General features: G+C 40.4%; 1 protein-coding gene and 1 non-coding gene across 3 annotated transcripts; one reads left to right on the top strand and one right to left on the bottom strand.

Annotated features, from left to right (window-relative positions):
• Nucleotides 1-2,537: 2,537 nt before the first annotated feature.
• On the bottom strand, nucleotides 2,538-16,298 carry Mcts1 (MCTS1 re-initiation and release factor). 2 transcript variants are annotated; one of them, XM_036174114.1, is made up of 6 exons: nucleotides 16,003-16,298; nucleotides 14,683-14,835; nucleotides 14,093-14,190; nucleotides 9,899-10,032; nucleotides 4,108-4,175; nucleotides 2,538-2,835 (listed from the first exon to the last, which is right to left on the bottom strand). In XM_036174114.1, exons 1-6 carry the CDS (start codon nucleotides 16,011-16,013, stop codon nucleotides 2,754-2,756), a joined length of 546 nt encoding a protein of 181 aa, XP_036030007.1. In that variant the 5' UTR covers nucleotides 16,014-16,298; the 3' UTR covers nucleotides 2,538-2,753. The 2 variants fall into 2 exon arrangements, with proteins under 2 accessions (XP_036030007.1, XP_036030006.1); XM_036174113.1 differs by lacking the exon at nucleotides 16,003-16,298 and adding an exon at nucleotides 15,359-15,955.
• LOC118574943 lies at nucleotides 6,107-6,302 on the top strand. The gene has a single exon (XR_004943811.1). It is a non-coding gene; the product is annotated as a U2 spliceosomal RNA (small nuclear RNA).
• Nucleotides 16,299-26,614: the final 10,316 nt, after the last annotated feature.

Here is a 26,614-nt window from a genome sequence, read left to right as displayed (position 1 = left end):
AGTCGAAAAACCAGCACAAATATTGATGTTGAATAAATTATTTAAAAAGTGTTCCATACACCCACTGTGACAATGGTTAGGTACAAAGATAAATCATTCTAGAAACCAGGCAACATAAAGTTTTAACTTCTCCAGTCTATGTTTATGTGTGCCATGTTCTTCATTGTTTGTACCACACAGACAATCTTGGTCAACTAACATTATTTTAGCAGGAAAAATAAAAGCTCGGGTTGGGGATTTAGCTCAGTGGTAGAGCGCTTGCCTAGCTAGCGCAAGGCCCTGGGTTCGATCCTCAGCTCCAATCAATCAATCAATAAATAAATAAAATATCAATACTTGGTTTTGGCACAAGTGGCACATATATTATTAGGACTATAAGGAGCTATAGGCATCAAAATGTGGGCTTCTGCCTCAGAATTAGAGACAGGAATTTGAAATCAGTAAGCCAGCATAAATGTTTTGAGACAAGATCTCACCATGCACACCTGGCTGACGATATCAGGCTAGCCTCAAACTCAGATTCTCATGCCCAAGTGCTAGGATAAAGGGCATGCACCACCACATCCAGGAAGACTTTTTTGTCTACCAGGAATAACTATCAAAATTGAGCAATATGGTAACTTATAAGATACAACTGTCACAACAAAATGGAAATATTAGACATAGAACTTGAAAAGGATATAGGAAGTAAAATATCAGGGCCTCTCTACAGGCTAGGAAAGACAAGCTTTTGGCAGTGATAAACATTCTAATCAGGAAGAATCAGGAAAAATTCTCTAAGCCTTACCCTAACCCAGATGAAATATCATTATCCTAAGTTACCAACCTTTCTTTGCTCTCTGTATTTACCAAGAAACTTCTTGTTTACTAATTGTTCACCCTATGTAGGCCCTTTACACAAACTAATATATTTATATTCTAACTGGGAAATCTCCAAGTCTTACATGGTCCATCAGTAGGTAATGGTTTGCCAATCGGAGGAACAGATCTTTATCTGTGTTCACTTATGTTAGTTATATCCTGGGAGGCCCAGCTAGAACAGCCAGCTGAATGATCTCTCTCCCTTTACTATCCACCCTCACCATTCTCACCAACTTCTAACTGTTACAGGGGTCACCACAATCTTGTAAATGTCTGTATCCATCTGAAAAATAAAATCGCGTGTCAAAATTGGTAAACAATCCAAAGAGATGGCTGAGAAAATAGCATAACAAGGTCACTGGGAAGAAAGGCCTTTATCACTAAAACTTACAATTATTCATTTTACTCCAAAACAGATTACTATTCTTTCTATAGGTGGCCCATTGCCCTCAGGATAGGAGATAGACATTTTGAAGGGAATATATTGGAACACAAAGCTGATAGTTTAAATCTCTCATGGCATGATCTGACTCAAGAAAAGGCACTACAAATGAACCTTAATCTGATGAAACCTGTTTTTACAGGATTACATACTGTATATTCCTGTGTACAAGGGAAGTGATACAATGGGGAAAAAAATAAAGAACATGAGAACTTCCTAAGAAAAAACATTTTTTTTTTGAGCTGAGGATCGAACCCAGGGCCTTGCGCTTGCTAGGCAAGCGCTCTACCACTGAGCTAAATCCCCAACCCTACATTTCTTTCTTTCTTTTTTTAAAGATTTATTTATTATGTATACAGCATGTATGACTGCAGGCCAGAAGAGGGCGCCAGATCTCATTACAGATGGTTGTGAGCCACCATGTGGTTGCTGGGAATTGAACTCAGGACCTCTGGAAGAGCAGTCAGTGCTCTTAACCTCTGAGCCATCTCTCCAGCACCCCCTACATTTCTTAAATGATTAACAAAGATAAAAGGATATGGATTTAATATAAAAACAATTATCAGGGTTGGACATTTAGCTCAGTGGTAAGAGTGCTTGCCTAGCAAGCACAAGGCCCTGGGTTCGGTCCTCAGCTCAAAAAAAAAAAAAAAATATCAACCAAATACAATATAAGCATCTTGTCTTGTCCCTAACTCAAGGAAACTAACAGTTCATAAAACTTGACAATTGAGGGAATCTGATGAGTTTAGATAATTGATCATATTAGAAAATAAGTATTCTCAGGGTATGTGATTCTATTTTTAAAGACTATCTTTTTAAAGATACATATTACAATAGTTAAAGGTGAAATAATAGGCTAAGATTTGCTGCATAGTAACTGGGGAGTAGTGAAGAAAACTGAAGCATAGATAAAGCAAGATTGATCCTAAAGTGAAGCAGGAAGATGAAGAAAGTCTATTATACTATTACCCATAGTTTAGAGCTGTTTGGAACATTCCATAGTGAAATCTGCAACAACAACAGCAACACACACATTCACACACATACAACAACACACACACACATACACATGGAAACACTGCTGGGTGCCTCTGAATAATGGAATCAAATTCCAAATCTAGCTTCTAGCCACATAACTAGACAAACTATCTAGGAATCCACCATCAACTGGCAAACATATTTACCAAATCATCTTCTATTGTTAACCTAAATAGGACATTGAGTTGTCTGCTGAATTACTCACCAGATATCCTGTAATGTCCAAGTTGGCTACCCAATTATAATTTGTGTTTAAGTTAAAATAATTTCTGAAGCTAACAGAATTTTAGCATCCACAGAATTTATTCAGCGTAAGCACAGAGGTGTTGTCTTCATGCTGTCACACACAGACACAAACACAGATATAGCACAATATCCATATTTAGCCCAAGCACATTTCTTTCAAGGCTCATTTATATGTCTTCATATGCCACAGCCCATCATTTAAATAATGGATATTTTCAATGCCAATTCCTTTGTTGACTTTCTCACTGTAGAAAGAAAAAATACATAAACAGGTTTTATGAGTTTTATAGGCTTATTCATTCGTAAGAAACACAACCCAAAGTGTCTTGTTACTTTATAATCACTGAGCAACATGTAGGAAATTTCTTGCTATTATATTATTGTCTGCATTAAACTACAGTACTCTGTGGCAGTTTGTGGGGTTTGGGGATTTGGTTGATCTGACTTTTCTTTTAGTTGGCTATTTTTTTTTTGTAGTACTACAGAATCAAACCCAGGGCCTCATGCATGCTAGCTACACAAGCACTCCACCACCGAGCCACATAATCACTTTTGAAAATCATATTTAAGTGATTCTAAAGGTGGGTGAGGTAGCACACACCTGTAATCTCAGCACTGGAGGCAGATCAGGAATTCAAGGTCATCCTCAACTGCTTGGTGAGTTCAAGGTCAACCTGGTCTACAAAAGACCCTGTCTCCAACACTCAAAAAATAGCCAGATGTCAGTGGCAAATGCCTTTAATCCCAGAACTTTGGAAAGCAGAGGCAGGCAGATCTCTGTGAGTTCAAGGCCAGCCTGGTCTACAGAGTGAGTTCCAGAACAACCAGGGCTACACAGAGAAACCCTGTCTGGGGCAGGGGGGTGGGCACCCAGAAAGTAAATAAAAATACTGACTTTAGCAGTAAAACAAGCAATCAAACAGAATGATACCAACAAAGTAAGAAAAACAGCAACACTAAAAATCTCAAAGCAAAATTAGTAGAATTTCAGTTCTATATGTTGGAAACAAGCTACATTTCTTCTGTCACCAGATCAGAATATAAAAAGGTGAATAATGCTGAACTATATCATTATTTGTTTTGAGACCAAGTCTCACTTTGTAGTCCCAAATCAGCCTCTAACTCACAACCCCCCTGCCTCCACCTCACAAAGAACTAGGATTATAGTCATGTACTATTACACCCAGCTGTATTAGTGTTTTCAAAACTAGCAGTAAAATACACACCCTCTATCACTGACTTAAATCTAGATACTAAAGAGAAAATCCTAAAGTACCATATACATAGGTATATAACACCTGTTTTTGCACATGTTTAATTTCAAAACGCTTAAGAATGTAACTCTGAAGACAGAATGAGTTGTAATGGCTTCCTAAGTGTTAGGACAATTAAGAAATGAGCTACTTTGCTTAGCTATTTATAAGATGTGGTATGAATGACATCAAACTTCACCTGTAACTGATGCTGCCTGAGCTACCACTCATATTTCAGTAAAGGAAGCCTAAAGTGAGACTTACATATCTTCTGCAGACATCTTCATGACGCCAACACACAAAGCATGTTGCTTTCCTTCTGCCATGATTGCCTGAAATCAAGCTAAGAAAACTCTTTCTCAATTTGGGGAAGGGAAGTGTGAGAAACAATGATTGTTTTGCCACCAGAGCCCATCTTTTGTTCTCTCCTAGACCACTGATTCCTTAAGAGCAGGAACCTAGGAGTCTTTGGGTACAATGTAAATATCCAATCAATCCTAAATTAAACAATCACTATAGTTTCAAGCCAAATATCAGTACCGTACCTCCCTATGAACCAAACCAGAAAGTCAGGCAAAAAGAAGATAAAACTTACTGTAGATAAATACTAAAATCTGTGAAATACTTATCAATTGCTTTAGTTATTACCACCACCAACTGGTGGCTTTATATAAATATCACATAAGATAATAATTATATTCCCAGCTTGGCAAGGTACGAGCTGATAATTGGCACACTCAGAAAGTTAGGGAAGGAAAACCATAAATTGCAGGACAGCCTGAGCTACACAGCTAGTAAGGTCAGTTCTATGTTACGTAACAAGACTATCCCATGGGGCTGGAGAGATGGCGCAGAGGTTATGAGCACCGACTGCTCTACCAGACGTCCTGAGTTCAATTCCCAGGACCCACATGGTGGCTCACAACCATCTATAATGAGATCTGGCACTCTCTTCTGTGTACATAGTAAAGAAATAAACCTTTCTAAAAAAAGTAAAAAAAAAAAGTCTATCTCAAAAAATATATTTCCATTCTGTTTTGATGAACCCCTTGTAACAGTTTCAACCTTTATACAACTGAAACAATGATTTTGGTTGTCCTTCAAAGCTTCTGTTTTATGCTGCATTGTTTGTTTTGAGTTCAAATATACAGAGTCTCTCTACTAGTTTTTGTAATTCCTATAAATCTACTATTTCAAAGGACTGAAACCGCATCTCCAAAAGGGGGTAGGGTGGGGGGGTGACAGTAAAGTTTAGGTACTAGGAAAATCTTCCAGTCAAGGAAAAATTCAGAGCTTAAAACACACCACTGTTTAAATCTATGAACATAAAAGGTAACCTTGTCCTCATAGAATACTTTTCTCCATTGGCTTTCCAGTGGTCCATTCAGTGTAGCACAAAAATTTGAGCACCTAGTATGTGACTCGTATCTACGTCAATGCAGTGTGTATCTAACATATACAACTTATTCTATCCTTTAGGTATAAATGCCACAAAAGAGAAAACCTTCTTTTGAGCACAAGGAACAGAATACACTTCAAAACAAACAAAAAAAATACAATGTCACACTGTGTAGCCCTGGCTGCGCTGGTACTATGTAGACCAGGATGGTCTAAAATTCAAAGATCTTCCTGAGTACTAAAAGCATGTACCTACCACTACACCCTGTTATTTTTGTTTTTGAAGCTGGCCTCAAACTAATGACAGTCTACCTGCCTCAGCCTTCCAAGTGCTGGGATTACAGGTGTAAGCTACCACATCCAGTTAAGACACATCTTTAAATGCATTCCAACACTCCATACTGATTTCCTTGTTCTCACCAATTATGACTCCTTTTCTCAACATGAGGCAAATGACCACTCTATGACAAAGCAAATGGACTCCTGTCCTAATGGACAAAAACCTATTTTATAAATAATACAGATGAAACATTGCTGAAAAATGGAAATGATACATTACATAATCACTTAGTCCTATTCATGGAATAACTATATCATTTAAACTGTATGGAGCAGGGGTGCAATGGTGCACCTCCATAATATCAGGACCTGGGAGGCTGGGGCAGGATTGTGAACTCAAAACCAGTCTGAACTACTAAGTAAGATCCTGAAATGGGGGGGGGGGGGTGTGGGGGGGGGGGAAAAGAGGCAAGACACGGTGGCATACACCTGTAATCCAGCACTTGGGAAGTGGAGGCAGGAAGATCATCAAGAGTTCCAGGCCAGCCTAGGCTGCATGAGACCCTGTCTCAAAAACAAACAAGTAATCCCTTCTCGGCCTTTTGGCTAAGATCAAGTGTTGTATCTGTTCTTATCAGTTTAATATCTGATACGTCCTCTATCCAAGGACAATATATTAAATGGATTTTGGGGAATGGGAGTTGGAATAGGAGCTTGCTCTGTCCACTCCAAGCATCGACCTGGTATTGTATTGCAGTACTTCCAGGAACGGTGCACCAAAAAAAAAAAAAAAAAAACCAAACAAGTAAAAAAAATAATTGGGGGGTTGGGGATTTAGCTCAGTGGTAGAGCGCTTGCCTAGCAAGCACAAGGTCCTGGGTTCGGTCCTCAGCTCTGGAAAAAAAAATTGGGTTTCCTCCCTAGACAAAGAAGATAGATAATAGGAGTCATTAAGTGTGATCATGGCTTAAAAGACTAGCATGGCCAGATGTAGTGGTCACACCCTTACTTCCCATGTTTAAGAGGCAGAGGCAAAAAGATCTCTGTGAATTTGAGGCCACCCTGGTATACACAGCAACTTCTTTGCAAGCCAGGGCTACATAGTAAAACGCTGTCTCAAAAAGAATAAAAAGCCCAACATAACAAGCTGTGCCCTACATGAAGACAATTCCTTGATTTGAAGCAGGCTCAATTTGTCACTAGTTCTTCTATTTCTGGTTTGGTTTTGAGCCAAAGTTTCATGTACTCCAGCATGACCTTGAACTCATGGTACTTGTCCTGTCTCAGCTTCCCAGGTGGTGGGAATACAGGTAGATACCACTACATACAGATCCATGTGCATTTCTTTTAAAAAGTTGAATAGATTATATTGATTTTTTTGCTCCTGTGGTTATTTTTTTTCTTTTCTTTTCTTTTGGTTTGGTTTTTTGAAACAGAGTTTCTCTGTGTATCTTTGGCTGTCCAGGAACTCACTCTGTAGCACAGGCTGGCCTTGAACTCAGAGATCCTCCTGCCTTTGCCTCCCGAGTGCTAAGATTAAAGGCAAATGCTGACATCGCCTGGTTTGTAGTTATTTCTTAAGAAGGTCTCACTTGTTCCTTTTTTAAAACGACATTGCAGTGTCTCTAAATGCATTTATTTGCCTTATTACATTCATTATTAATATCTGCCACCTTCTTTTCTAATGAGACCTGTAAGAACACAAACTAAGATAGTCGATCTAAAATGAGGTATATTTAAAAATTCATCCTTAGCCAGGAGTGGTGGTGCATGCCTTTAATCCCAGCACTTGGGAGGCAGAGACAGATGGATCTCTTTAAAGTAAGCCAGGACTATATAAGAGAGACCCTGTTTTAAAAAAACAAACGAAAGTCCTAGCCAGATAAGGTGGCTCATGCCTGTGATCCAACACTTCAGAGCTAATACAGGCAGATCACCAAGAATTCAAGACTAGACTTTCTCAAAAAGAAAAAAAAAATCTATTTGAATATCTTCAAGTTGGACATATTAAAAATCTGAAAACATTTTCAGAGAGAGAGAGAGGCGAGCGGTGCTACTCACCTGTGATCCTAGTACTTGGGGAAGCTGAAGGCTGAACTAGGAGGATCACTGTGAATTCAAGGCTGGTGTGTGCTGCATATCAAGACTATCTTCAAATATAAAACTACACAGTTCTCAAGTCCAAACCAACCACCTAAATGTTAATTTTCAGGCTGGGTATAGTAATAGATGCTTGTAAACCCAGCACTGGGAGGCTGAGAAAGGAAGATTCAAGGCTACCCCGGGCTATCTATCAAGTTCCAGGCTAATCCAAGCTACATAACACAAGATACAGGCAATGTAAAAGTGAATTTTTTTTAATTCTTTTTTTTTTTTTTAGATTTACTTACTATGTATACAGTGTTCTGCCTGCATGTGTCCTTGCAGGCCAGAAGAGGGCGCCAGATCTCATTACAGATGGTTGTGAACCATCATGTGGGTGCTGGTAATTGAACTCAGGACCTCTAGAAAAGCAGTCAGTGCTCTTAACCACTGAGCCATCTCTCCAGCCCATAAAAGTGAATTTAAAAATAAATGTTGAGGACTCTTAGTATTTTTCCTAATGTAGAGTTGTTGCTTGAGATGTGAAAAACTGTACCTGTTCCCTCTTAATTGCTTTTACTCCACTCTATCTGGATAGTTAAACCAAAAGTTAAAGTGGCAAGTTCATGTACAAAAGAGGATCCAATCATATTACCTATAACTTATTCATAATCAAGTTTCAGACTGCATCCTGATCTGATTATGATTATTATAAACAGGCTGCAATGATACTAGAACTCCTTCATAATTTTTCAATTAGCTTCTATGAATCCACGTAAAATGAAACACAATTTATCATCAAGAAATAAAAAAGGGAGAGCAAGATGGTCCAGAAAGAGAGAACTGACTCCTCAAAGTTGTACTCTTACCTACACACACACACACACACACACACACACACACACACACACACTAGAACGGTTTTTTAAAGAAATTAAAAAAAAAAAAGAAAAAAGAACTGGGCGGCATGAAATTTGCAGGCAGATGGATGGAACTAGAAAATATCATCCTGAGTGAGGTAGCCCAGACTCAGAAGAACAAACATGGTATCTACTCACATAAGTGGATTCTAGATGTAAAGCAAAAAAACAATCAAACTGCACCCACAGACCCAGGGAAGCTACCTAGCAGGGGGGACCCTAGGATGACTGTGGCTTATAAAAAGGTTTGGTTTTACTCAATTACTACACAAGCCTCAATCAAAGATTTCACTATTAGGATAAGAATTTTTACTGCATCAAGCTGCTAATAGAAAAATAAATTTTAAAAAAGTGAAAAAAAAAAAGAGCTGGGCGGTGGTAGCACACACTTTTAATCCCAGCACTGAGGAGGCAGAGGCAGGCAGATCTTTGTGAGTTCAGGGCCAGCCTGATCTACATAAAAATCTCTAGGCCAGCCAAGGATATACAGTAAGACTGTCTCAAAAAAAAAAAAAAAGACAGAATGTAATTATGGGTAAGAGGAGTACATATGATTACAATACATTGTATACATACACCTTGCCTAAATAAAACAAAGGTGGGGGGGCAAGATGGTGGCACATGCTTGTAATTACAGAACTTGGAAGGTAGAGGCAGGAAGAATTCTAGAGCATCCTTAACTACAAATTTGAGACCACCTTGAGCTATATGAGACACTTTGTCAAAAAGAAATAAAAAGGTTGCTTGATTCCAAGTTTATCTCTCACTTCTTTTCAGGGTCAAGAATATGCCTCCTTTAGTCCACCATATAATCCTATAATCTCAACATTTAGGAAGCAGAGGTAGGACAATTCTGATCAATCTGAGACCAACTTGGGATACATGGTGAGTTCTAAACCAGCCTGGACCGCATACTGAGTTTGGGGTCCAGCCACGACTACATAGTAAGACCTTGTCTTAAAAAAAAAAAAAAGAAAGAAAGAAAAGGAAAAAAGAAAAAAAAAATTCAAAGCTGGTTGATTTGAGTTTATCTCCCATTTCTCTTTAGCCAAAATTAAAAGTCTCCTTCAACAAGGTGTGGTAGCACATGCCTGTAATCCCCGCACTCAAGAGACTGGGGCGGCAGAAGCAGAAACTCAAGGCTAGCCTTGGCTACAGAGTGAGACTACCATTTCTGAAAAAAAAAACTAATAAAAATGGGATTTAGCTCAGTGGTAGAGCGCTCACCTAGCAAGCACAAGGCCCTGGGTTCAATCCTCAGCTCAAAAAAAAAAAAAAATTAAAAGCACATGTAATATTCTCCTGGATGATAGATCTTTCAGTAATGGCAAGAATCCAATGAACAATTTTCAGTAGTTAAACTCTGGGAAGGATACAACAATAGTATCTACGGCAGCAGGGTAAAGCTTAGCTCCAGGAGAAGTTAAGCCAGGACACATGATATTTGCTCCACTGAGGACAAATTTGATGGCTCCTTTATCAACCTGCTGATGTGGCAAGATAAAAGGATCTACAAGAGAAGAAATAAATTATACAAATTAATATGACTGAAGACTCAAGATAATGGCAAAGAACATAAACAAGTATTTTCCAAAATTACAGTACTCGTTATTGCAAAATAAAAGCCAAAGCACTGTCCTAACTGAGAAAGTGAATAAATATTTTCAAGAAAAGTGTATAGGAATAAACACCCAAGTAGAGTGCTTCAAAGCTTCATTTAGAATGACTTAGCAGCATGCATTAAAACCTTGAAAAGAGTTCCACTCTTTGACCCAGTAACTCTACTTCTGAATCTGTCCTAAAGAATACAGAGGGAAAGCCAGGCAGTGGTGGTGCACACCTTTAATCCCAGCACGCAGGAGGCAGAGGCAGGCGGATCTCTGTGAGTTCAAGCCTAGCCAGGTCTACAGAGCAAGATCCAGGACAGGAACAGGTAACAAAACTACACGGAGAAACCCTGTCTTGAAAGCCACCCCCCCAAAGAGTAGTGTTTAAGTCTTACAAAACAACATGTCAATGAAAACAACAGAAATAAAAGATCAGTGGCCAGGTGTGGTGGTACAAGCCTTTAAATCCCGATACTCAGGAGGCAGAGGCAGATCTTTGAGTGTGAAGCCAGCTTGGTATACAAAGTGAGTCCAGGACAGCCAGGCTACACACAGAGAGACCCTGTCTTGAAAAACTAAAAAAAGAAAATCAGTGGTTACTAGAAAGAGAAAGGGTGGGCTTGGAGTTTTAGCTCAGTGGTAGAGCGCTTGCCTAGCAAGTGCAAAGCCCAGGGTTTGGTCCTCAGCTCTGGAAAAAAAAAAGGAGAGAGAGAGAGAAAGGGTGAACAGGTAGACCACAGGGGATATTTAAAGCAGTAAATTTATTCTGTATGATAGTGAACAGTAAATACTTGACATTATGGATCTGGGAAAGCATATAGAATTGTATAAAAAGAACTTTTATGACTATTAATGTTATTAGTAGTGATTTACCAACTGCAAGTGCCTATGATTTACCAATGCAGAATCTTAATAGAGAAAACTAAGTAGCAGAGAACCCAATTTTTTTTGTTTGGTTGTTTTTTTGTTTTTGTTTTTCGAGACAGAGTTTCTCTGTGTAGCTTTTGCGTCTTTCCTAGAACTCCCTTTGGAGACCAGGCTGGCCTTGAACTCACAGAGATCCGCATGTCTCTGCCTCCCAGTGCTGGAATTAAAGGCATGCGCCTCCATCGCCCAGCAGAAACCAATTTTAAAAGAACAAAAAAGGTTGTGCTTATCAGTATATAGTGCCTGCCTAGCATGCACAAGGTCCTGGGTTCAATCTCCAGCACAAAATGAAACAAAACTGAAAGCGTCTGCATACAACATAGAAAAGAAAGTGGATAAGAGTATACCAATGCACTGAATATAGTTAACTCTGGCTTACAAGAATACACTTGCTTATTAGTTTCCTATTCCTGTGATTTCCCACATTTAAGTGCATATATGCTTTTTGTAATCTTAAAAGAAAGTATCTATGTGTGTATGCCAACAACTTATAAACCAACAATTAAAGAATTTCTAGAGGCTTTCACATGATGACGGCTTAGAGGTTTGGTTTTATTTTGGTTTTTTGTTTGTTTGTTTGTTTGAGACAGGGTTTCTCTGTGTAGCAACTCACTTGGTAGCCCAGGCTGGCCTTGAACTCACAGAGATCCACCTGCCTCTGCCTCCCGAGTGCTGGGATTACAGGTGTGCACCACCACCGCCTGGCTTGGCTTTGTTTTTTTTAAGATTTATGTAGGTATGTATTTTAGGTATATGGGTATTTTGTCTGCATTTATGCACACCAGAAGAGGGCATTAGATCCATGGCACTACTGACAGACAGTTGTGAGCCACCATTTGGGTGCTGGGAATTGAACACAGGACCTCTGGAAGAGTAGCCAGTGCTCTTAATTGCTAAACCATCTCTCCAGCTCCTAGAGAAATGTGTAAGCTTCTCTAAGCTCCCAGTAACCAGGTATGGTGGCACAGCTTTATAATCCCAGCACCTAAGAGGTAGAGGCAGGAGAATTAGAAGTACAAAACCAGCCTTGGTTACCTAGTGTTTGTCTCAAAGAACACTAACAACAACAACAAAAACTTATTCCCACTGCATCAGAATTTAATTTCTATCTTAATCTAATAGAAATCAATGCTTAATTGAATAATTATAATTAGTTTTAAAGATTTATGTATTTATTTTGTATACAGTATTCTGCCTGCATATATCCCTTCAGGTCAGAAGAGGGCACCAGATCTCACTATAGATGATTGTGAGCCACCATGTGGTTGCTGGGAATTGAACTCAGGACCTCTGGAAGAGCAGCCAGTGTTCTTAACCTCTGAGCCATCTCTCCAGCCCTATAATTAGTTTTATAAATATTAAAATTTCACCCCCTTAAAGATTCACCAAACATGGGGTTGGGGATTTAGCTCAGTGTTAGAGCACTTGCCTAGCAAGTGCAAGGCCCTGGTCGATCCTTAGCTCTGAAAAAAAATTCACCAAACAGTTTTGCTACTCCTGACCTCTGTAACACCAGGCAATTAAAAATGTATCTCCATGGGGTTGGGGATTTAGCTCAGTAGTACAGCACTTGCCTATCAATCCCAAGGCCCTGGGTTAGATTCTCAGCTCCAAAAACATTGTATTTCCTTCTTTGACAACAGTTAACTCTGCAGCTCTCGCACGTTTGAGCCTGTATGATAATGACTATTCAGAGACAGGTAATGCCTGGGGGCGCTCACCACTAAGACAAAGTGCCTGTGTGGCCTGGACAGGTGTCTCCATGACAGGTAAAGTGACCTGCTGACGTCCCACGCAACCTAAGTCAGAAGCTCATTTTTTTAGTAAAAGGAGGGGGGGGGGGAATGTAGGGCCTTGGCCCCCATTTTGGGTAACTGTTGCCTTGCTATCTGACCTTGACCTTGATATCTTCCCTATGCTAATTCCCTGTGAGATTCCACCCTCCTGAATGCTTAAGGAAAGTTCCTTGGTTGTGTATCCTGCATATTGGGCATTAAGAGCTTACATGCAAGATTGTAAAACATCACAAACTTCTGCCCTCCGGGGTTCTCCCATTGTGCTGTAAGCCTGTATTTAAGACCTCCTCCCTCCTTCAATAAACGGCATTCGGCATTCAAAAAAAATTTTTTTAATATAAATAAATATAGATAGATAGATAGAAAGTATAAAAATGTATCTCCTTGTGATTTAATGAATTTGGTTTTTACAAAGAGATAAATTCAATCACCATTGCCCATCATTACTAGAGTCTATAAGTCACTAGTTTTCCTACTGCCTCCTGACAATACCAAACTAAAAAGCAAAAATTTTAGTTCCCATTTGAAAAGTTCTTGCTCATTGTAATTATATCTTCCTTCAACTTTTTGTAATATGCATGCATGAAATAAACATTATTTGATTTCATGACATCTGTTCGTGTACTCAGTCAATAATAAATGGGAATTCCACATTTACCCAATGCTTTTCCATACACAGAATTATCTATTAGGGAACTCTAATAACAAAAAAATGAAAAATCTTCCAAGCCTTTATCAGTTTATGAATATATATGTTTACAATTACATACTGGTCTATTCTTCTAACTACAATAAGGACAGGGGACTATGTCTGTCTTTGCTTACAATCACACTTCTTAGTAACTAGCCCCTAGTGCCAACCATATAAAAAGTTCACTAAATAATTACTGAATTAATATTTCTAGGGACTTTGTTTGTTTGGGAGCAGGGTATTACCTAGTAGCCCAGATTGGCCTCAGCTTCTCAAGTTCTGTGAATACATCTGTGAGTCTCCACACCAGGCTTTTATTGAATGGATAAACTAATGAATGCTTTTTTTGTAGGGAGAGGGCTTTCTCTAATACATAAGAGAATTTGCATTTTTCAGACTTACCACAAGATGAGGATCCACTTTACTTTTATAATCCTTATTACTTAGCACTAATAAATAAACTATCAAAAGTAACTTTCCACTCCTATAATTGTCAACTACTTTTGTGTATTTTTATATTCCCAAATGCATGTTTCTAACAAGACTTACATTTATGAAGTAATCTTAAGGTTGGATAAAAAGGCCCTTCTCTTTGTCTAAAAAACAGTAATTCCCCATTTACTGTAAGGATTTCTATGTGTTCATGGCTGTAAGAGAAATGTCACAAGTTAGATATTTTCCTTCAAAAGTGAATGTAAGTCAAAATCCTATAAAAATTATAACCACATACAAGGATACATTAAGCTTATTAATCCAGTAAAGATCATGACCAAAAAATACCTGTCTAGTAGAGAGGACAGAGAGGAAATATGACCTGCTACAGCCAATTTAATTTAATTCCACATTTTATTATTGAAATTCCATTGTCAAGTAATAAATCTGTCAAGAGTAAACTGAAATCCAATTATAGATAAAAACAAGTCTTTGATAAAACAAAGTATCATAAAAAGATACACATTTTTCATATATGTAGATAAGATTTGAAAATAGAAACAAGACAAGGTCAGAATAAATTCTGTCTATTCTCATCATTAGTCTATCAATAGCTAATGCAGAAATAATTCCATTTAGAATGAGAACAACCTAATCTTTGATATTCAGCTACTCTGATTTTTACATGGAGAAAAACAATGACTTACCATCGGACAATTTTCACAGGATCTTTCTTAGGCATGATTTGATTAAGCCATGGTTCAATACCTGGAAATTGCTCTATCAATTGATTTTTAATACCCTTAATAACCGAGGTTTTCAACTGGATGCAGTTGGACACATTTTCTTTTTCATCAAATCTGGCAAATGATTTTTTTCAAGGAAAAAAAAAGTCATTGCTAAGCAAAAGAATCAGAAAACCTAAAAGTAAGGTTCTAATTAATTATCTACTCCCAAGCAAGTACTCATGCCTAAAATAATTATAAATTGCTTTTAAAACACCAATTTCCATTTGTCTTATACAATACAAAACCAACATTTTAAGATAGTATTAGAATAAATTGCCATGCATGCTGCAATTAATGGGGGCAGAGCAATTGTTATGCTAGAATCTGTTATCAGCTACACAAATGCCTTTTACTGAAAATTCTTTCTCAAAGGAAAAAATAGACTCCCACCCATAATAAAAACCTATTTTTTAAAATCTAAACGAAACTTCACACATTAAAATACAAAAGACCAACCCAAGAAGAGCAAAAGAATGAGCCCTAGCAGGTTACATAGTCTGCGGAGTTTTTTTTTTCTTTTGTTTTTTAAGAAATGGTGATAATAATTTTAAGAGCCGTATCAAGATTTGCTCAAATTTTCATGCACAAAACCCACCTTCCTTTTCCCATGTTCCCCCTTTGCCTTTTGCGTCTATCAAATCTGAAAGACAAACCCACTGGGTAGGTTTCCAAAGAATTTTGTCTTCCTTACACTGACTAGCACACAGGGCTATCACGTTTTTAAGACAAGGTTAATCTGGCAGCTAAGCAATAGGTTTGATAGGATGCTTGCTTCCTGTCACCCACACTCCTTCGCTGCCATGACCCAGGAAGTCAAGCCTTCCCCTTTTCAGTTCATAACTAATAAACATATGGTAGCGAGTGCAGGGCTCTCCTCTCAGCTAAGGAGGATGTGCCCCTAAATCACAAAGCAAGGATGTGATTGGTAGAAACCTAGGAATGGAGACAGCACTGCCGGAGGGGGCAGAACAGGGTTAAGGAGAAAGAAAATGGGAGCGGGAGAGCCAAACCCCGATTGAGGACTAGAAATGGAAAGCTTAAAGAAGTGTTCCAAGTCCTGAGTGAGAGCATAATACTATTAAAAAACGAAGCAACAATAACAACAACAACAAAAAAATCTTAGGGATTCAGGATGGCAGGGGCGGGGGAGAGAAAGAGGACCTTTGCTCTCGCCCTCTTCCCCACCCCCACCCCCACCGCCTTTGTGAGCAGCCGATGGAGGCCACAGCGTGTCCTTACTTCTTGAACATGATCCAAGGTGAAGGGGGCGACGATAGGGAAGGGCCCGGAATGGGGACGGAAATGGAATTAGGAAGGGTCCGGCACGAGGAAGGCCGGCACTGAGAGTCGGATCTGCTGTCGTTATCCGGAAGGTGAAAACACTATCTGCTTTACGGCCCTCAGTGAAATCTGACTACTTCCGCCCCTCTCAACTCCACGTTGACGCTTTTGTCGTCTTCTTTTGAGTAACAGCTTACTCTCCATTGGGGATAGCCAAAAGGGCGGGACTTCAAAAGTGATCAAGCAATTCTTTCAGATTGCTGGAAGAGAAGAACGGAGGGGGGCGGGAATCAATCAAAGCAACAGCGTCAGTTACGGGTTCCTCAAAGGAGCAAGATTCTTAGATCTCTTTGTTGCTACACACCAAATATTTTGTAATGACAATGGTTTTTGTTTCCTATTTCAGGGAACCTAGTGAATTGGTGCTTACCAAGCAGCACAAACCTAGGCGAGCCTCATAGCTTCATGTTAAAATAATGGCAAAGTTGTGGGGTTCAGCAAATAAAATTACAAGACACCTAGTTAAATTTGAATTTCAAATAAAGTGAGCATCTTTTAGTGCAAGAATATCTCATCTACGTTTTGAACATACTTATGCTAAGAACTACTTGTTTATATGAATTTAGTTGAACAACCTGTTTTTTAAAGACTTATTTACTATGTATACAGAAGAGGGCGCCAGATCTCATTACAGATGGTTGTGAGCCACCATATGGGTGCTGGGAATTGAACTCTGGACCTCTGGAAGAGCAGTCAGTGCTCTTAACCTCTGAGCCAGCTCTCCAGAGTGAACAACCTATTTTTTATCTGATAGCCCTAACCAATAGACAGTGAAGTGTGCTCATAGAATTATCAAATAAGTCACCAGGTTGCTGTCCCCTGCTTCACTGTGATACTTAGAAACTGAACTACAAATAGAATGTAGCAGAGCATGGTGGTGCAACGCCTTTAATCCCAGCACTTGGGAGGCAGAGGCAGGTAGATCTCTGAATTCGAGGCCAGCTTGGTCTACAGAACTAGTTCAGGGACAGCCAGGGCTACACAGAGAAACCCTGTCCCAAAAAACAAACTAAAGGGCTGGAGAGATGCTCAGAGGTTAAGAGCACCAACTGCTGTAATAAGAATTAAACATGTCACAGTTGTGTTTGTCCACTTAAGGTTTTGAAAGTGGTTTGCAGTCATTTGATACAACTCTCTAAAGTGCAACCCAGGGAAGCACTCTTCTTAAGTGAAAAGCTTAGCACCAGACCCTGTAGAGAGTCTAGGAAAGAAAGGTTTTCTTAGGAGACAGGACACAGATTTGAACAGTGGAGAGGCTGCTTTCACTGCCAGAAAGAACTGAGCCACTGGCAGACCCTTGCTGGGCCTCCCGTCTCTCAGAATCTATAGCCTGTGAAGTTTCCTTGTAGGCTCATATTCCCACAGACTGCCTCTCAGCCTTCTACTTTAGAGGCAGCTGGACCCTGGCTTTATGTTCCCCACTAGATCAAAACACACCTAAGAATCACAACACTCCCCCCAGAGCCGCCTACCAACTCTGAAAAGCATAAGTGAGAAAATACATTAGTACTTCTTGTCTAGATCTTCCTAAAAAGCAAGTTGGGGAGGAAAGGAATTATTTCAGCTTACACTTCCAGGTAAACAGTCCATCACTGAGGGAAGTCAGGACAGGAACTCAAACAGGGTAGGGCAGGAACCCCCAGGCATGAGCTGATGCAGAGTCCAGGGAGGGGAGCTACTTACTGGCTTGCTCCTCATGGCTTGCTCAGCTTTCTTCCTTCCTTCCTTCCTTCCTTCCTTCCTTCCTTTCTTTCTTTCTTTCTTTCTTCCTTTCTTTCTTTCTTCTGAGACAGGGTTTCTCTGTGTAGCTTTGTGCCTTTCCTGAAACTTGCTTTGTAGCCCAGGCTGGCCTCGAACTCACAGAGATCCACCTGGCTCTGCCTCCCCAGTGCTGTGATTAAAGGCATGTGTGGCTCAGACTGCTTTCTTATAGAACCCAGGACCACCAGCTCAGGGGTGACCCCACCCACAATGGGCTGGGCTCTCCCACATCAATCATCAGTCATGAAAATGCCCTATAGGCTTGCCTACAGTCCAACCTTAGGGAGACATTTTCTCAGTTGATGTCCTCTCCTCTCAGATAACTCTAGCTTGTGTCAAATTGTCATAAAGCTAGCCAGCACATAGGACAAGATAAACATCCTCCATGTCTGGCTGTGGGTCTCTGTATTGGTCCCCATCTGCTGTAGGAGGAAGCTTCTCTGAGGATGACTGAATAAAGTGCTGATCTGTGAGTATAGCAGAATATCATTATGAGTCATTTTAGCACCACTTTTTTTTCTTTTTTTTTTTAGACCAGTATTATTTGGTTTTACCCTAGGTCCCTGCCTATCTAGTTTCAGGTTCTTGATCACCTAAGCAGTGTCAGGTATGGGTTCCATCTTGTAGGCCTTAGGTCAAGTCAGTTATTTGTTGGTTACTCCCACAAGTTCTGTGCCACCATTGCCCTAGCATATCTTGCAGGCAGGACAGACTCTAAGTCAAAGTGTTTGTGGCTGGGTGTGTGTTTGTGTTTCTCTTTTGATAGCCTGCAGAATACCTCCCCACACCAAAGACACTAGAACGTAGGAGTGAAGGTTCTGTGTAGGCACCAGCTCATTTTTTTTCCATGTTCAGTGAGCTATGTGGATGTTGTACTCAGCAATGAGGCCCCACTGTCATTTTTGGAGAGCAACCCATTGTCTTGGCAACAGCCTGAGTTGTTTGGGGATAACCATGGGACCCCCTTGGCCTACAACTCAGTTGAATACAACCAAGTCCTGGTACCAGAAACCTCCTTTAGTGAAAAGAAATGGCCAGTTGGGACTCGGTCTCCCTCATTATTAGGAGACCTCATTAGGATCGCCTTCATATATTTTAAGAAGTTTCCATTGCACTAGCTTTTTATATCTTCCCTCAAATGCCCCTCAATTTTAGTTGTCTCTCCCTTCATTCCATTCCTCAACCTACTCTTCCCACCTCTTCTGGTCCTCCCATTCTTATATCCTGCTCCACACCCCAGTCTACCCATAAAATATATTCTATTCCCCTCCTGGGATACACACACACACACACACACACACACACACACACACACACACACTATCCCCTAGTCTCTTCTTCTATACCTAAGCTCTCTGGGTCTCTGGATTGTAGATTGGTTATCATTTATTTAATGGCTAATGTCTTAGGGTTTCTATTGCTGCAATGAAACACCATGACCAAAAGGCAAGTTTGAGGGGAAAGGATTTATTTGGCTTACACTTCTACATTGTAGTCCATCATTGAAGGAAGCCATCATTGAAAGAACTCAAACAGGGCAGGAACTACCTCAGGAGCTAATGCAGAGGCTATGGAGGGGTGATGCTTACTGGCTTGTCCATCATGGCTTGCTCACCTACTTTCTTATAGAACCCAGGATTACCAGCCCAGGGATGGCATCACCCACAGTAGGATGGGCCCTCCCCCATTAATCACTAATTAAGAAACTGCCCTACAGCTGGATCTTATAGAGGCATTTTCTCAGTTGAGGTTCTCTCCTTTCAGATGACTCTAGCTTATGTCAAGTTGACATAAGACTAGCCAGGACACTTTACCACAACCACACCACCACCACCCCAGTGTACATAGCACCTTCCAGTACTATGAAAGCTAACTGGCAGGGAGGAAGCTTTCTGGTCAGTACCAATTTGCTTCCTCTATGTCCTGTGACCAATGTGAGTGATGTCTTCAGCAATAGGGTTTTACCATTAACTTCTGATGGGAAACCAAGAATGATGACTTTAGCCTGTATTGTTTGGGGCATCCCTGTGACACCCCAACCAGACCAACAACTCAAGGGGAGGTACCCCACAAATGGCACGGGGCTTTTTATTTGACAATCTATGGCTTCTGGGATGAGACTAAACCCCTATGTAGGATAACTTTAATTAAACTCTTTGGGGGTGGAGCTGGAGAGATGGCTCAGAGGTTAAGAGCACTGGCTGTTCTTCCCGAGGTCCTGAGTTCAATTCCCAGCAACCATAAGGTGACTCACAACCATCTATAATGAGATCTGGTGCCCTCTTCTGGAGTACAGGGATACATGCAGGTAGAATACTGTATACATAATAAATAAATACATCAGAAAAAAAAACTCTTTGGGGGCAAATTACTCATGAAAATAGGCAAGTTACTTAAACTCTGTGTTCTCATCTGTAAAATGGGGTCTCTATTTCATGAAGATGCTAGGAGAACTGTGGAGTGTCAATCTGTGGGAGATAAGGAAGTTTTGTTCAACACAATTCAGTAGCTGGTGTTGGTTCAAACTTCAAGAGTCTGATCTCAAGTAGTTTATTTTAGGCATTTTTTTTTTTCGAGATAGGGTTGCTGTGTATAACAGCACTGGCTGTCCTGGAACTTGCTTTATAGACCAGGCTGCCTCTGCCTTCCAAGTGCTGGGATTAAAGGTGTGCACCAGCACTGCTTAACTATTTTAGGCATATTTAAGCACAGCACAATTTGGAGAAACGTTTCTGGTGATAATTAAACCAAACACGTGTGCACAACAAAGCTCAAGACATGACTACTTTGAAATGCTTAGTAAAGTACCAGTAACACAGCTTCCAGAAAGGTTGCTTCTATAGATTAACTTTGGAAACAGGCTCAAGATAAGCTGATGATAAGGGTCTGGAGGAGGAGAGCACTATTGATTAACTGAGACAAACAATCTCAAGATAAAGGTCTGGGGGAGCCCATGTGGTCTGGCCACACAGATAGTGCAAAGGTCACCAGGCTATTACCCACATCTGTCTCCAGCCTTCTGGGTGGAAAACAGGTTATACATCTCTCTCTTTGAAGAGACAGTCCTGCATGCTTAACATTCCTGGTTTCCCTGGTGCTTGCTTGTCTGTGAGCACAAGGACTTCTGTGTCCCTTAGAGGGGACTAAAGAAGAAAATGCAAAATGGTGTTAAATTCTTTAGGATTTTTGTTCCTCCTCTTCCTTGTTCCCTCGTCCACTTTAACACATTTCCCTGTGCTTCTCTTCCCAGTGCTTGATGTCCCATTTCTACCTTCATTTCTGCTTCTGCTAGAGTGCAAAGGTAATTCAGTGGTAGAGCATTTGGCTAGCATGCCTAAAGCCCTGGGCAAAATGACCAGCACATTTTTTTTTAAAGTACAGGCCAGATACATTCCTATAATCCAGCCTTTGAGAGGATTACAGGATCAATGCCAAAAAGACTGTCACTATTGTCCTAAGTACAAAATAGATAGACAAACATAAACGTACATACCCAGAAACAACAAAATCCTAATGTGCTTTCATAACTGAAAAAAAAGACACACATAAGCCTCTAATATTTTTAAGACTGGCTTAAGAAATGATGGCATTTTTATTTGCCAATCTCTTCCTTCAAATGAATTCTAAAACTTTATTACATTGTGCCTGCCCCCCCTAAAAGAAAGCTCACTGTCATTCTCAACTACACAGCAAGTTCTAGGCTGTGTGGTTGAGAAACTACAAAAAAGTGAGCCCAGGTGCTCTTGATATGCTCCCTATGGGGACACGATTCCACCGCTAGCAAACTCTTCTGCCATCCTATTTTAAAAGATTTTAGTTATTTTTATTTTATGTGTGTGTTTGCTTGCGTGTGCACTAAGCGCATGTAGTGCCAGCAGAGGATGGTGTTGGATCCCCTGGAACCCAAGTTATAAATGGTTGTTAGCTGCCATGTGGGTGTTGGGAATTGAACCTAGGTCCTCTACAAGAGCAGCCAGTGTTCTTAACCTCTGAGCAATCTCTCCAGCCACATCTTCTGCTGCCTTATCTTTGAATATCCATTGGTGTTCTTGGCTTTTCTATGAGTTCCCTCATATCCTTTTTCATCTAACATGATTTATAGCAACAACCCCACTGTTCTGCAATCAGGAAGTGGGGATCAGGAAGTATGGTGGGCATGTTCCTGCTTGTAGGCACACGGTGATTTCCAGACAATTCGTCTCAACCTTCAGGTGAACCCTGAATCCTTCTTGCTGATTCTTCTCCTGAGTTTCATGATCATTGGTTACACACTGATTCCACCCTCTTTGTCTTCCTCTCTTTTGTAGGCTTGTGAAGCTGTGTAAGAGAAAAATGCCCAGTGAAGCTGACTGATGTGGTAAATCTACAGGTATGGACCTCTCTGTCTCTTAGTTAGGGGTTACCATCTTAGTTAGGGTTACCATTGCTTCGATGAAACACCACAGCCAAAAGCAAATTGGGGAGGAAAAGGTTTATTTGGCTGACACTTCCACAACACTGTTCATCAGAGAAAGTCAGGACAGAAACTCAAACAGAGCAGGAACTTGGAGAGATGACGCAGAGGCCATGGAGGAGTGCTGCTTGCTGGCTGGCTCCAGAATGCATGCTCAATCTGCTTTCTTATAGAACCTAGGACCAACGGCCCAGGGATGGCCCCACCCACAATGGGCTAGGTCCCTTCTCCATCAATCATTAATTAAGAAAATGTCCGCAGGGCGGTGATGGCGCACCTCTGTAATCCCAGCACTCAGGAGGCAGGGGCAGGTGGATCTCTGAGTTCAAGGCCAGCCTGGTCTACAAAGCGAGTTCCAGGACAGCCTCCAAAGCTACAGAGAAACCCTGTGTCGAAAAACCAAAAAAAAGAAAAAAGAAAAAAAATGTCCTACAGCCGGAACTTATGGAGGCATTTTCTCACTTGAGGTTCCCTCTTTTCAGCTAACTCTAACTTGTGTCAAGTTGACATAAAACTAGTCAGCACAACCTCTAATATACCTGTGGATTCCTGGAAAGTGTCTGTGGCCAAGCCTGATGACCTGAGTGAGTTTGATCCCAGGACCTCACATGATAGAAGAACTGACTCCCTCACTCATACACCATGGCAGTATGTGCCCACACACCATACTCCCACAATTCTCTCCATCCTAATGGTACTTCCCCTACACTTCTTACTCCTCAAAACTTCACCTCCTCAAATGCTCCAAATAACTAATCCCCTGATAATAAAAATAAGATGGGAATCCCTAGATGGAAATTCATTCCTACTATTAAACTAGAAATATACATATACTCACAGGTACCTGTTCCTACTGTTGAAATTATAGTCCTCTTGCAGACACCAGTCAGGGATGGGTCTCCTCAATAGTCTTATACAACTCACTAGGACCTCTCTTTTGTATTTTCTTTTTCTTTTTCTTTCCTCTTTGAGGGTCTGTCTGTGTAACCCTGGCTGGCCTCCAACTTACAGAAATCCTCCCAAGTCCTGGAGTTAGATGCAAGGGCCACCATACATGTGCTATCACATCCCATCTCTCTTTTTGTAGTTTCTTTATTATTTTTACATTTTAAAATTATTAATTTGTGGGTGTATGCGTGTGAAAGTGGATGTATGTGAGCACACACTACCGTGGTGTATGAGTAGGGGCCAGAGGACAATTTGTAGGCGTCAGTTCCTCTACTATGTGAAGTCCTGGGATCAAACTCACTCAGGGCATCAGGCTAGCCACAGTCACCTTTACATATGGAGCCTTTTCACTTCTGGTTGTTTTTAAAAACTTCTCTACTTTTTTTTTCTATTTTTCAAAGAAAATATGTGGCAATTTTCATATTATAAAATGTACAAACATAAAGGTATAATAATAATAGTAATAGCAGCATCTCAGGCTGGAGATATGGCTAAGAAATAGAGCACTTGCTTAAAAATGTGCAAAGCCCTTGGTTATATGCCCCACACTCAAAAAAAAAAAAAAGCTAGTGTTTTTGGAGTAATTGCCCTAAGTGAGACACTGTTGCAAGTTATTTCATAGATTAGCTCACTTAATCCTCAGAGTAATAATTAAGTAATAATTAGTATTTTCACTTTGTGGGTAAAGAAACAGAAGGAATGGAGGTTAAGGAATGTAGCTCAATTTCTATAACTTGATCCTATCTAAATCATATCATTTAAATCATACTCCAAATTCCTCCATGCCCTGACTTCCCATCCTTCTTAAGCTATTTCCTTCCATCCTCACCTGTAATAGGTTATGTATATCTTCCAGAAACGTTTGGGATGGATAGATAGATAGATAGATAGATAGATAGAGGGAGAGAGGGAGAAGGAGACAGAGAGAGAGAGAGAGAGAGAGAGAGAGAGAGAGAGAGAGAGAGAGAGAGATTTCAATATATATACTACATATGCTTTTGTAGTTATTTGGTTTTGGCTGGCCTGGGAATTGAACCCAGGACTTCATGCTTACAAGGCAAGCACTTGAACCACTGACTATATCCCTAGCCCGGTGTGTGTTTTTTGAAAAACAAAAATGACTCTGAGCCTTGTAAAGCATGGCTGTAATCCTATCAGTCAGAAGGCTGAACCAGGAGGATTATAAATTTGAGGCCAGCCTAGCTTAAATAATGAGACCCTGTCCCAAAATGAAAGAAAAACAAACAGAAAAGCACAAATGAGATCATGCCATATGTGTTATTTTTTAATTTTTTGAGATTATAATATACTTACATAATTTCCCCCTTACATTTCCTCTAAACTCTCCCATGTACTCCCTTCTTTTGCTTTAATTTATATAATATACAAACTGCTCAGTCTGTATAACTTTACTTGTATGCATATGTTTTCAGGACTGGCCATTTGGTATTGGATGACTAATTAGTGCACTCCTCCTTGGGAAAGACTATTTCTCCTGCTCTCAGCTTTCCTTAGTTGCCTATAATTCTTTATGCAGGGTTGAGGCCTCACACAGTTTACCCCATCCATTCGAGCTGAGGATCGAACCCAGGGCAAGTGCTCTACCACTGAGCTAAATCCCCAACCCCCGGTCATGTTTAAGTAGCATTTTCATGAGTGTAGCGTCCGATAATTCTAGTAGACACAATCTCACAACAAATTCCCTGATCCTCTGGCTCTTACAATCTTTCCTCCCCTCTTCCCCAGTGATCCCTGAGCCTTAGGTATAGGTGTTGTGTTGTAGATATAACTAGTTGGGAGTGGGTTCCACAACTCAGAAAAAAAAAAAAGGAAATCATGAAACTTTCAGGTAAATAGAGAAACTAGAAAAGATCATTGAGTGAGGAAACTCAGACCTAGAAAAACAAACATCACACATTTTCTCTCATCTCAGATTCCTAGCTTCTAATCTTCAGATGTGAGGATACAACCTCTACACATTAAAAAAAAATGCAGGAAACAGAAAAGTGCAAGGGACCATGTAGGCGGGTGGTGGTAATAGAGAAGGGAATAGCAGGGTACAAGTGATCTGAAGGGGGAATGGAAAAATAGAAGGGGTCTTTAATTAAGGAGGATGAGGGAAATAAATACAGTAAAATAGAAGTAAGGATGTCTGAGAAAGTCATAAGGAATCACACAATTTAACTATCTATCTACCTTAAAAACATAATACACACAAATCTGTGTATAAATATACATATATAGTTTAAATGAGATTTTCTTTCTTCTTCTTTTTGAGACAGGGTTTCTCTGTATAACATCCCTGGCTGTACTGGAACTCACTCTATAGACCAGGCTGGCCTCAAACTGGCAGAGATCCGCCTGCCTCTGCCTCCCGAGTGCTGGGATTAAAGGCATGCGCCACCACCGCCCGGCTAAATGAGATTTTCTTATCTGGGTCAATAATGCTGCCTCCAAGAGTCGAAGACCCCAGCACCAGAGATGAGAAGGCTTCTTTTCAGTTGTTGGTCAGGGTTGTCCAACAGACTCCCCAAACATTATAGGTTATTGTTATTTTGCTCTTTTCATTTCACGGGTAAAATTCATCTTGGAGGTTTCTTTTCATGTCAGACAAAAGAAAGAAGAATGGGTGAGATTTCGTTGTTTTGGGTGGCTAGAGGGCATTCCATAGCATGTGTGTGCCACAATTTATTTAACCAGTTCTTCCCTCCTTCGTTGTTGTCTCCCACTCCTCCCATTTCACCCCTTTCCCTCCTCTTCCTCCTCTTTTTCTCGTTCTTATTTTGGTTTGTTTGCTTTGTTGTTTTGAGATACAGTCTCATGTCTCTCAGGCTGGCCTTGAATTTACAATGGAGCCAAGAATGACCTTGAAATCTTCATACCCCTGCCTCTAGCTCCCCAGTGCTGGGATTACAGACATGTGCAACCATACCCAGTTGATAGGCAGCTACGGATTGAGTACTCTACCACCTGTGCTGCCCCGCCAGCCATACCCAGTTCTCTTATGTCAGGAAGTCTGGTAGGTACAATGAAGTCACAAAACTCCAGCACTCCTACTTTCCTAAACGGGCCCTATGCTCTGACACCCATATTATTTTAGAAGTCCTCAACTACATCAACTGGAGCATCACCCAGTTTGGGGGAAGTTGGAAGGGAGAATGGGAGGTAAACATGATCCTAATACATCGTATACATGCGTGAAATTCTCAAAGAATAAAAATCCCCACACTTCCCTGAGGGTCTCCCTTCTATTAAAATCAACCAAGAGGAGACCCATGCACTCCAATTATGGTCTCAGAGCAGAACAACTATCAAGCTTCACCACCCATTTTCCACCTTAACAACGAA

This window comes from Onychomys torridus, chromosome X (assembly GCF_903995425.1).
Source record: "Onychomys torridus chromosome X, mOncTor1.1, whole genome shotgun sequence".
NCBI classification, from domain to species: Eukaryota; Metazoa; Chordata; class Mammalia; order Rodentia; family Cricetidae; genus Onychomys; species Onychomys torridus.
This window is presented reverse-complemented; position numbering and strand designations above follow the sequence as displayed.